Source organism: Antrostomus carolinensis, unplaced genomic scaffold, assembly GCF_000700745.2.
Source record: "Antrostomus carolinensis isolate BGI_N321 unplaced genomic scaffold, ASM70074v2 scaffold13881, whole genome shotgun sequence".
Lineage (NCBI taxonomy): Eukaryota > Metazoa > Chordata > Aves > Caprimulgiformes > Caprimulgidae > Antrostomus > Antrostomus carolinensis.
In genome coordinates, this window is record NW_010296376.1 from 18078 (window position 1) to 31020 (window position 12943).

General features: G+C 34.8%; 1 protein-coding gene across 6 annotated transcripts in view; it reads left to right on the forward strand.

Moving 5' to 3' along the window:
• The window catches only part of PPP3CB (protein phosphatase 3 catalytic subunit beta), a 30912-nt gene that overhangs the window by 6057 nt on the left and 11912 nt on the right, over window positions 1–12943 (forward strand). For 5 of the 6 annotated variants that reach the window (XM_010178272.1, XM_010178268.1, XM_010178271.2 and 2 more), the window contains exons 4-9: window positions 222–367; window positions 5968–6107; window positions 6205–6282; window positions 6381–6475; window positions 8024–8149; window positions 10193–10270. In XM_010178272.1, the coding sequence (XP_010176574.1) occupies window positions 222–367; window positions 5968–6107; window positions 6205–6282; window positions 6381–6475; window positions 8024–8149; window positions 10193–10270 (663 nt within the window). The remainder of the gene's footprint in view (window positions 1–221; window positions 368–5967; window positions 6108–6204; window positions 6283–6380; window positions 6476–8023; window positions 8150–10192; window positions 10271–12943) is intronic. The other variant, XM_010178273.2, reaches the window with a different exon arrangement.

The following is a 12943-nucleotide window of genomic DNA, read 5'->3' on the forward strand; positions in this document are numbered from 1 at the left end:
GATAACAGAAGAAGGAATGAAAAATTTTGTATTTCTGGAAGAGAGTATGGCTTCAAATTATGCGTGCTGTTGCAGCATATGGAAATGCTCATTTAAACCCAAAAATATTCATTCCTTTGGGATTTTTTTAAGCATTCACGTTGAGATTTGCTCTTACAGTTATGAACCACTTCTTCCATCTAATACAGATTTGTTAATGTTTCATATTTTCTTTCCTGCAGGTAAAATAAAATACTCAGAAAGAGTCTACGATGCTTGTATGGAAGCATTTGATTGTCTCCCTCTTGCTGCTCTTTTAAATCAACAGTTTCTTTGTGTTCATGGTGGACTTTCACCAGAAATTAATACACTAGATGACATTAGGAGAGTGAGTATTTTGTGTATTTTAAAATAAGCAGAAACACAGATATTTATATGATGCTATACGAAGTCATGTTTGTGAAATTGTCAGTGTATTGTTTTCTGTTCATGTTTCTTTTGGAAATGTAAATCGGGAACTGAAAACTAGGCTAAGCAGTATCTTGGATTATCTAGTGCATTTTCTTTTAGTAGATCTCATTGGGACAGCTAGCACCCCCTCCAAAAGTACACATAGTTTCCTGAGACAGGTAGTGAAGAGCTTCATATCCAATCGAAATAGTGCTTTGTGTTTCTTTCTAGATAAGAGCTAGCATTCTTATGGCTTTCAGGGCAAAACTCATAGAAGTTAATTGTAGTCTTAAAATTGTTTGGTATATCAAACTTTGTATTTCAGTTCTTATATTTCTTTGAAAACTGTTGGGTTTTTTTTGGTTTGGTTTTGAATGAGTGTGAAATTGGAGTCTATAATAGAAATTCAGATTGTTGTTTAAAATGGCGAATTTGGTAGGCATTTAAGTAAGAGCTGTGGAGTGCTTCTCACGGTCACGGTGGTAAATATGCTGAGTGTATCGGTAAGAAGAATGAAAACAGGTTTTAGAAATTATTCAATGGAAACACTAAATAGTAATGTGCAATTTAAAGGGAAAAAGATTGTGATGACATGAGGTATCTGTTTCTAACAACTTGGTTTCAACTTGGATAGACTGCTGATGTCAGGAGAAGATTGTATCAGATGGGAATTTTCAGATTCATTTGCTTACCTTTTTGCATACTCCTTTTTGACTTATTTTGGTTAACTTAGCTGACATCTTGTCTACTGTGTTTGCTAATCAGAAATATTCCTGTTATGATTAGTAACAGCTCAGGTGTAGTTGCTTTCAGCTTAAAATGTAAATAAGTGGTTCTAAGAAAGCTTTGGGATTATAGGTGGGGATGGAAGAAAAAAGTTGTTTATCTACATATAGAAGAAGGCATGTGGGGGCCTATTTCAAAAAAGACTTAACTTATCAGAGAGAAGGAAAAAGTATGTTCCTAATTTGGTTTTATAGTATGTGAATATTGATAGCCCATTTTTTCTTTTATCTTCATTTATTGTATTTATCATTTTCTTAGCATTTTCTCCTTTACTTGTGCTCCATTTTTCTTTTTCACCTTTGTCTCTCCTCAGATTTATAGGCTGCTGTCCAGTTGAATCTCATTTCTGAATTCACCAGATTTTTTTTTTGTATTGTCTGGACCATTTCAGAGGCTGGAATGTCAGCTTATTTTACTTACAGATAGTATGCTGCCAAGCAGAATGATGTGAGAGGAGAAGAAAAGGGTAGAAACAGAGAGGAAGCATATATACAAGCACAAGCTCAATGGTGTAAGTGGGAAAATGTGCTGATGTACATGGTATTTTCGAAGCAAATACTAGTGTGTATGGAAATCTATATGCATTGTGCAGAGAAAGAGAAGTGAGAAAGCAAAGCAAGTAAATGGTGCTATTCTAACAAGACCTTAACACTTGTCACGTTACAGATGAAAAGAAACATGGTCGAAGATTTTTGGAAAGTAGTGTAAAGGAAACATAATTTGAAAAAACACTTTGGAAAGTCACTGTCACAATAGTATTGTGGTTCATTTTTCTTGCAGTCTCAGTCTTGCAGCTAATCATGTTTTAGAGTATCAAGTAAATTGAATTAAAAAGTAATTCTCTCATCTTGGCCTGTACTATCATAAGTGCTTTTGTAACACTTAAGGCTACAATAGCATGAAACAGAAGCTTGTATGTTTATATATATATATATATATGTACATATGAGAAAATCTGCATTGTATATTACTTCTGATGAAAATGTAAGGCAGTGTTATTGGAACTGTTCTTTGGGCCTTTTTTGTTTTTTAAAGAATCGTCTGGTAACTTGGAAAAGCCACTATTCATGAGTTGGCAGCAGCTTCAGTAGCTGCATTAGAGCTTGGCGTGCACTGATATTGTAAATGTATTTAAATTAACTGGGTGGTGTGAAATGCTCTTTTTATATCTAGGAAAATATCATATACTTGTGGTACAGTGTGTGAAATGACTTCTGTAAACAGTCAAGACAATTGTATAATATTACAAGCCTTCTGGTTTATTAGCAGAAGTTCTTATTAAGGAGAGATCTCTGCAGACTTGTAGGCATAATCATCTGGCATAAGAAATCACAGCTCCATAAACACTGTAAGAATCGCCTAAGAAAAAAAGAATAATTCTGTGCAGATGCGGTTTCTTCTGGATGAAATCTTTTGTCAGTATCATTGACATTCAGAAAGGTCATTAAATTACACAAATTAAATTATTATTTTTGCTGGCATAAATTTATTTCCAAGAGAGGACAACTATCATAGTATCTATGACAGTAAAGCCTAACCAGAAAGATTGCTGCAAATGCTTCTTATTTCTAGGAAGATGGAACTTTGTGAAACTTGCAGTAATCTGATTTTTATTCTCTGAACTTCATTTACACAAATCACAGAATCACAAAATGTTAGAGATTGGAAGGGACCTCAAAAGATCATTTAGTCCAATCCCCCTGCCGGAGCAGGAACCTAAATGAAATTACACAGGAAGGTGTCCAGGCGGGTCTTGAATGTCTCCAGAGAAGGAGACTCCACAACCTCCCTGGGCAGCCTGTTCCAGTGCTCTGTCACCCTCACTGTAAAGAAGTTTCTTCTGAAGTTTAAGCAGAACCTCCTGTGTTCCAGCTCACACCCATTGCCCCTTGTCCTACCATTGGGCATCACTGAGAAGAGCCTGGCTCCATCCTCCTGACATTCGCCCTTTACATATTTGTAAACATTAATAAGGTCACCCCTCAGTCTCCTCTTCTCCAAGCTAAAGAGACCCAGCTTGGTAAAGAGTGTGTCTTTCAGACACACGTCAGTCAACTTACAGATGCTGTTTAGTTGGTTCCATTTACACTGTCAAGACTTCCACTGAAACAAAATTCCAGGAATTGTGATTTTAAGCCTAGTGATTTATAAGGAGGGAATTGTCCAGATAAGATTATGGACACTCTTAATTTAAAGAAGAAAGTCAGAGAATTTTCCTCCTCATTTACAACAGATGGTAATTCTTTTGTTTAGTTCTAGGTGATACTGAGGCTTGATCACAGCCTAGTGCCTTGAAATATATGGGATGCTACTGGGAATCTGTCTTTATAGTACCTTGCTTCCTTTCTGTGGTCTGAACAAATTTCTTTTTCTTTAGTAATATGTAAGGTGACTGCCACTCTTCATTGGCATTCAAATTTTTGGGGGGTCTTTACTATGTGATGTTATTCAGGAAAATTAGGACAGTTTAATTAAAACTGGTGTCTGTATCTTCGAGTATATGAAACTTCTGTGAAGGTCTTTTGCCTCAAAAGTAAAACAGTTTTAATTTGCTGTACCTTGATCTACCTTCAAGGTTTTGCTACTCCTGAATTTGAACATCCCTGTGGAGGTACGATGCACTTCAGTTCAGTAGCCTTGACTGCATAATATACCTATGAATTAATTTAGATTTAAATATCTTTATGTTATGTATTTTAAAATATACTAGCTATTTCTGTTTTAACACCAGGTGTAGTGATTCGTATTCTTGAAGAAAATTGTCTTTCTCTATTACCTTAATCGTATTTAGATAATAAATACGTTAAGCTAGTTTGTATTGAGATTCTATTTTGCCATAGTCACAACATATTCAGAAATAGTAAATCAGTAGCAAGTGTTTTGAATTGACTCATGTCCTCCACTAACCTTCTTGCTGTCCTAATATAGGGAAACCCTTAAATTGATTATTCTGATTTGATATATGCAATCTGGGTTGAGTAGCTTGCAGTGACATTTCCTTAAATTTTGAGGTATCCTGAGAACCATGCAGTTGGTAGACTGTCTAGTGAAGGAAACACTGATTTGGTGTATATGTAAGTATATTTATTTTTTACAAGCTGACCTCCTTACTTCAAGACATGGCTACATTATTGTTCCGATGCTATGAGGAAATAGTTCGGGAGAGAGGTGTGTTGCTTGCAGCAAGCAAAACTTTTTAACATCTGTATCCATTTGGCATAAGTCATAAGGAGAATACTTGAAGACTAACTCAAGAAAATTTCTTAGAAGCACTTTCTAGACTTTCAGCCTTCTGTATTGCAGGAAACATCAATCGGCGAACACCTGAATCTTCCTTGCATGAATGCTTGTGTTAGCTTCTGGACCCAAATTTATTGCTGGAGGTTTAGCAACTTGATGGTTTAATCTATAGAAATTCAGGTTCTTGCAGAAGTTGATGGACTGACTTCTTCAATTTCGAAGAAATATTCCATACCAGGTTTATCATCCAGTGTGGGAAACGTTTAACCACTGGATTTATTAATATTGAATAAATTCCAACAACAACTTCCGTTGATACCTGCCTTGCCATTATCTGGCAGGAATTTGTAAAGATCTGGACCTCTCCACTTATGTTACAGGTGGCAGCCTCGGGAGCTCTGATTTTCCAGGGCATGAGAGAGCTTGGCACTACTGCTGGTTCCATATTTGAATGGATTCCTATGGACCGTTAGACTCAAATTCACCAGGTGTTCACCAAACCTCCCTTCGAACCTGTCATGAAGAGTTAAGTGTTCTCTAGTACCATCAAAGTCATCTTCTTTGGTGTGGGAGGTAAAGTGAGATAAATGCACTGTCCATCAAAGAACTGTTCCTACATTTCTTGGATAAAATCATCTTGTGAACAAACTCCAGCTACATAAAGATCAAATAAACTTTACATTGAATCCGGGATATCTAACATCATTTCTGGGACACCAGAGATTGATTGACTGTTACTTACGTAAGCAGGCTGTTTTCCTTTTATGTTCACAAATGCGCTGTCCTCCTTACCTCTGCCCCTTTTCACTGTGGTTACTAGGAAAGTTGCAATCTGCTAAAACAGATGTTTCCAAGTGGAAATCTGCAGCTAGAGAAAAGAAAACAAACAGAGACATCTCCCAAAATGCTTATGGCCCGTTACACCAGGGCTATAGCTGAGAAATAAAGCCTATGTGAAAGAAGTCTAAGATGGCTAAGCAAGTCACCTCTTCATTACATTGTTAAACGATCCGTTATGCAGACAGGTGTTTCAGGGCTGGTTTGTTTCTTTCTTTCTTTTTTTTTTTTTAAATGATATATTTAGTCTCTTCTAGTCAGTGCTAATAATTCATGTTTTTCTTTTATAATTCCTGTTTTCTGTACTGTTTCTCTTTGCTAATTTCTGGTAGTGTCTCCAGATTGGTAGATATGGCATGTGCATGAAAAGGGACCATTTTGTTCCTTGTCTGTAACTTGACATTGTGTTACACATATCCATCAGTCTGGAATTTATCTCCCTTCTTTTTACAACTAATAAATCTTATTGCTCTTAACAGGTTTGGTTCTTTTGGCATGCCTCTGCCTTATTTCATGAGGAGGAGAGGAAAAAATATACAGAAACTACTTCTCTTTGATATGGTTGGGATTTATTCTGAAAACAATTGTTATTGATGGATATGTAGTTTAACAAATGTGAAAACTTACTGATTTAATATTCAAAGAGTCTTTGTGCTGTTGCCTTTTCTCAAACAGTTAGATAGATTCAAAGAGCCTCCAGCATTCGGACCAATGTGTGACTTATTGTGGTCAGATCCTTCAGAAGATTTTGGAAATGAAAGTTCACAAGAGCATTTCAGTCACAATACAGTCAGAGGATGCTCATACTTTTATAGGTGAGAGTATGCTATGATCTATTTGATGTTTTAGTGCTGACTCTTACTGCATATTTTAAGGTAATTTCTTTTACTCATAGTTGTTTTCATTTCACAGCTATCCAGCAGTTTGTGAATTTTTGCAAAATAATAATTTGTTGTCAATCATTAGAGCACATGAAGCACAAGATGCAGGGTAAGTACTTTGTGTCCTTCACAAAATTATTCACAGTGTAAAATAAAAATTAATTGCTTATTGCTGGAAGATGTAAAATAATCTGTTTGGTTTTGCAGTTATAGAATGTACAGGAAAAGTCAAACTACAGGGTTCCCATCATTAATAACAATTTTTTCAGCACCTAATTACCTGGATGTCTACAATAATAAAGGTAAGAACTTGTTATTAATAAGTGTATGTAATATTAATATAAAAATGTCTTACTAGATAAATCATCTAATATCAACAATTTTTTGCCAGGTAAGAAATTCAAGGACAAAAAAAAAAATCCATTAATAAAAGTTATATTATGAAGAAGAGCATGTGACATAAATGATGATCTCCTATACGAGTACCTTGAAGCACAAGTGTGGGCAAATGTTTCCTTTGTAAAAATTGTTGCTATTCAGTACTTAGGAGTGTATCACCTGGTGTTTTCCAGTCAGGCAAGGCTTTCCTGTACTGTGAGTTCTCACTTCTCTGGTTGTCTTTAGTTTGTGAGCTAAGTAAGGAAAGGAGGAAGCATTGATCAGCAGCCTATGCATAAGATGCATAAGTTTGTGTGGTGTATCACAGCATCTGAGGGTTTAATTGTGGTGGTACAGGGCCATAATGTCCACATATGGGAAATTGAGAAAGAGCAAGTACTGATCTAAATATTGATCACTATTGGAAATGTTATTAGGGAGGTGTAAGACAGAAAGAGTTATTTTTTATCCATCCTCTACTTAACATAAAGTTGCACAGAAGAAGCATGCTTAATAGTGTGGGGAAAGATTTACAAGTCAGAATTACAGAGAAGAGCTCAGCTGCGAATATTGTTCATAGATGAGATCAAAGTTCAACAACAGAAATAATTAAAAATAAAGCCTGCTGAAATTTAAGTATGGCATTTCAAGTATGTGATGAATGAATGGTCTCCAAATGTTCAAAGATTGTTCATTTGAAGCCAAGACCTCTTTTCTGTGAAATACATTGCATTTTCTCCCACTCGCCTCCTAGGAACTGCCCCCCAACCCATACCACTTATGTAGGACGATTAACTGTGTAGAGGAAAAGATGAGGTGTTGTTACTTGCACTGATTGTAAAGGAAAGTGTAAATAAAAATAGCTTCAACTGCCTTTTTACATTTTTTCACCATCTCTGTGGATATTGCTTTTTAAGAATCCCTTTTCACATCAGCTATTCCCAGTGTAATGCAAGCATAAGTATGGAAAAATGCAATCAATGCTTATTTAGCTTTAGAACGCTTCTGTTTCTCTCTTTTGTTTCTCTGTGCTTCCCCTTCTCCCTGATCGTCTAGATTTCTGTGGTTTTACTCCAGGCTTACAATGTAGGAAGACACGTATGAAGAATAAAACCTGAATCTGGATATACTGCTATTCTGAGTTAGGATTTTGTTAAAGTTGCTGAAATTACACCTTTTCAGGACCTTTTAAAATCTTTGTTCATTATAGGATGAGGATACTAAGTACTAAGAAGATAGTACAGAATTGTATTGACATGTAACAGTACCTTAAACTGCAACATGTGCAATAAAATTCCAAAGTTCTCCATTAGAAATCTGTCCTCTAAATCCTGTGAAAGAAACAGAATAGAGTATCTCTGGAATTATTTTGGCTATAGTATGAAATAAAGCTAAAACAAACCTGTGACTGTACATTTGTGGTACTGGCAAGTTTTAAACATTCTTTTCAAAATGTCTGGATTTTATTTTAGCTGCTGTATTAAAATATGAAAACAATGTGATGAATATTCGTCAGTTCAATTGTTCTCCTCATCCTTACTGGCTACCAAATTTTATGGATGTTTTCACATGGTCTTTACCATTTGTTGGAGAAAAAGGTAGGCAAAAGTTACACATCAATTAATATCTTTCCTATTTCTCCCAGATTGATGCTGGAAAGCTTTTTTGTTGTTGTTGTTGTTGTTTTTTAAAAAGTGTATTTACTAGTGAGAGATTAATTGCATTATTTGGGTGAAAATGGATCTGTATTTGTCCTTACCAGATAGACGATTTGGTGAAGTTGTTTAAGTGATTTGGAGAGGTTTTTTGGTGTGTGAAAATGCCATTTCTGAGAAGGAATAGACTGAAATACAACTTGTATTTGGTTGTTTTAGCAAAACAACTTTTGGTTGTTTTCTTCAGCTGTTTCAGACAAGATAGTTAAAACTACATCTAATAAAGCAGAGGTGTTAACAGAAATTATAGTTTCCATTGAGAGTGTATACCTGCATTAATTTGAATTGCATTTGAAGTCAATATGAAAATTGTTCATGTTCTACAAAATGCTAGGTTATATACATTATTAATCTTGTATAGTTATAGGTACAAACTGTGTTGAGATGTTCATGTAAAATTTTAACTTTTCAGTACAGTTATAACAGCTTGACCTTCATTAAAGATAACTTTTTCAATTAATTTTTTCTTGTAAAATAGATAATTTAGCATAGATCCTCTTTTTTTCTTTCTCTTTTTTTTTTTCAGTTCCTCTGAATCTAGGACACTGGGGCTTCAAGTAGTGTTCAGTTAAAAAGCAATGAGGTTAGAGGCTATTTGGATCTGTTTAAAAACCTTCTATGACAGGAACTGCTCTTTTTATAAAAGAAACCTGGAAAACTCTTTAAATTCCTTTGGAAAGTATTCTTGAGATGATATATTTACAGTTCTATAAACCTAGGATTCCAGATTTGTTTATATTGTCTTTAGTGAGCAGTTAAACGCAAATAATTTGGACATTTTTAGTGTGGTTAGCCTACTCAACAATATTTTTATTTTTAAATTGAGAGACCTGACATTTGAAAGGAGATTTTTTGTTTCTGTCTCTCTTACCTGATGATGCAGTAGATGACTTTTCAACAGCAAAGGGTTAATACTGTTTATTTTGCTTTTGTTATGATGCTGGTAATGAGACACCCAAGTACTGTTAAATAAATTGCTCATTGACTTACTGTATGCTTAAGACTGCTGGAATCGTGGCCCTTGTAGTTTATCTTCCCTTTGGATAAATAACATGCTTCCACTTTTGATGAAGAATACAGTGTCAGTATTGTCTGGTTTGTGTTGAACAAATAAAAATCAGAATAATTTGTTTATTTCTTTTCATTGAAGTACAGAGGATCTCTTTCTCAAGAATGGAGAAGAATATCATAGCAGATAACACAGGGACTGTATGAATTAGTCATGAATAAATGTAGACAGCAATTTACAGGGTGTTTAGCCGTCTGACTGAACTTTTGGAATACGTTTCTGAACACTCTAGGGGGAGAAGTTTGTTTTAAGAAAAAGTCTGATATATGTAGGAAGATTGAGTGGCAGAATAGGGAGATTCCTGGAGAAAGAAAAATATAAGCTATTTGAGACAAGTTTGTGTATCCACTATGTTGATATTTTTAAGGGGAGTTTGAAAAGATATGTACTTTGCACCATATTTATATCATAATATTTTTCTGCTTCAGTGCTTCTGCTACATGCCTGCAGGTGCCAGGAATGGAATAGCTTTCTTGTTTCAAACCTAAATGTGAGCAGTCAAAATGTTTCCATATTTAAGTAAATTTTGCATAAAATCTGATTCAAATACTTACCCTAATGTAAAAATTCTAATAGTACACAAGAAGAAAAGAACTCCTTGTAAGATAGGAGAGAAAGCTCTGCTGTGTTCCTTGATTGTTAGGTGTTATAATTTTTAACTGATTATTTTTCTGAGCTTTTTAAATTCTGTGGCAGTACTCATAAAGAAAAACACTTATTTTTGAAACCAAATTACCACTACCTATGATGTGGGAAGTTCATTCACTATAGTTGCTGGTGACTAGTTGTATCTTTTGTGCATGGAATTATTTTAAATGCTACAGGGAATGAATTAAGATTTATTTTTTCCTATACAGTAACAGAAATGTTGGTGAATGTTTTGAGCATTTGCTCTGATGATGAACTGATGACAGAGGGAGAAGATCAATTTGACGGTAGGGGTTACTTTAAGATATATAAGTATTTTTAATGGTAATAACTTGTGAAACAGCAGTTAACTTAGGCTAGTATATACTACTACCTGGAATTTGAAGAAAATTGCGTTCAGTTTTTTCTTTAGATAATGACACTTTGTGGGGGCAGAGAAGGGAATTGTGGTTTTGTGTTTGTCATCGAGAAGCAGTAATGGTATCCTTTGCAAATATTCATATTTGATTTATATTTAAAACAAACTTGTGGAAAATTCTCAGAATATCTTGTCACTTTAAATTTGAAACATACTCAACTTTGCTACTATTTGGAATAAATTTATTATAAGATCTTAAATTTCTTAATGATTACTCTTCAGTAAAGAGTTGATGTAGGTGCAAGTCAGATATAATGACAAAGTACAGTACAGAAAGTATTAAATAAAACTTTAAGTCTTGGTGTTTGAGTTTAAAGCATAAAAGTTAGGACTTTTATATGTACATTGTATAATATGTATTTATGTAATGAAGTATGACATCTTTCTATCTTTTAGACTGATACGGTAGATTATTAAGATGTTTGTAGCATGATGCTTAGGAAGCAACATTAACATGAAGACCTACCACATCACACTTGATTTTTTTTTTTTAGTTTTTTTACAGCAGTGCTTAATGTCACACCTAAAAGTTTCTCAGACTTGCTTCATTTTATTCAGTAACAAAACTGAGAAGGAAAGCTTCAGCAGGTTTTGAGGAACACTAAAGATAATTTATAAAGATATTAGAGACATGACCCCATTCTTAGTGTTTGATAACTACTGTGTTCAAATTCAGTAGCAGAATAGTGTTGTGCTAAGCAGCTGTCTGGTTTAGATTGGAATGCACTGGTTATGAGCCACTTGAACTTTGCTGCCATTTAGATTGTTGCCAGAAATGTGAAAACTTCGAAATAGTCTCAAATATGATCCTGCAAACAGTTAGTTTATGTTTTTCATTCAAGTAATCCTGCTAAACTGAGCATAAAGCAGTTACACCAGGCATTTGCAGGGTAGGGGTTTGGTGTTATTCTGAGATGTTAGGATTTAGGTTGTCCAGCATAAGCGCAGTCATCAGTTGATCGCATATGCCATGTCTTTAGTACAATAGTTGCAGTTTCCTAATTTGAATTATTTTATTCTTCTGTCTCTTTAACGATTTCTTTGCTAGATGCATCTCTTAATGCCACCTAGGTACTGTCTACGCTTTATCTTTCTGTGTGAATGGATTTTTTTTTAACTGTTGACTTTCAAGCTTTCTCTTGTTTACTGTCAAATTTTAAAATACACTCAACAATTCCACTTCTTGTTTGATGAATGCATTTTTAAGTGTTGCAATTTTCCGTTTTATTTTTTCACATTTCTTCTCCATTCCTTCTTTATTACCACTGCCAAGTTAAATATCTATATTTTATTTGTCTCACTCACCTTTTTCTCCATCGTTCACTTCCTTTTTTTCTGGACTCTCCATCTGAAGAGCGACTCATATATGGCAATAAAAAAGGTACAGACCAGACAGAGTAGGAATGTTTTGAAATATGACTTCAGGGAACCTGGCAGTACAAGTATTAAAGCAGAAAATACCTTTCTGTTGAGAGACCTATGTAGCATTTTATTATTATTATTACCCACTTTACTGGGATGTTTATAAAGACTTGTGTATTTTGTTATCAGAAGTCATATTCCAAGACATCTGTCTTTCTGTGCATGAATTTTTTTCCTCCTTTCTTCCATTCCTTTTTTTGGTAGAATTTCATTCTTTTACCCGTTTCTAAAATTTTATCTTTGGTCCTGCATGTGTAGGGAGCATTCAGTTGTCTGTCTTGCTCTTTAATAATTTTATTGTGAGATTTTTTTAAGATTGTGCATGGAATGTGTTTATACAGTGTTCCAAAACCTGGTTTGTATAGTACTTTTAGTTTCCTTCACCTGAGATGTCAAAAAGGTACTTTTTGATTGTATGGGTAATTTTGAAGATGGCTGGATACCAAATGCAAAAAGAAGCCTACTAGCTTCAATTCATGTTCTATCACCTGTTTTTCAGAAATTCCAGGGTAGATTTTTCTGTAGGAAAAATCCTTCTGACTATTACTTGCCTAATAATCAATTTGCTCTCTGTATAAATTTGTCACTTCCAGAGAATATTTGTAATATTTGGGAATGCATTAGATTATGCAGATGTTTCCAAAAGTTATGTGAATTCTTTAGAACATAGTAGTATGAGTGTTTCAGAATTTTTCTTGTGCAGGCATTTGGAATGGAGAATTGGAGAGTTCTTTGTCATATGTCTGTCCTCTAATTTAGGGTGCAATCAAGACATTCTTCTGCAGGCAGATGCCACCTTTACTGTCTCTTCTCTGAACTAGCCAGGATTCATTGGCCATAGTGCAGTGCAGCAGCCTGGAGTAATATGTTTGGCCTTTTGGCTGTGTTGCTTCTGGGGGGCTGGAGCAATGAAAGATCATATTTTAAAAAAACCCAAATACAACAAACAAAACCCAAACAAACACCAGAACTACCTAAAAGCAGTTTTTCTCCTTTTAAGGCACAAGGACCTTCCAGAGTTGAGATGCGGGCAATAGCACTGCCTGAAAGTTTTTCAGCCTGCACATTACAGCTCTGCAGCAGTGTAGCCCTCGAATAGGTGGAATAAAATTGAGTGACT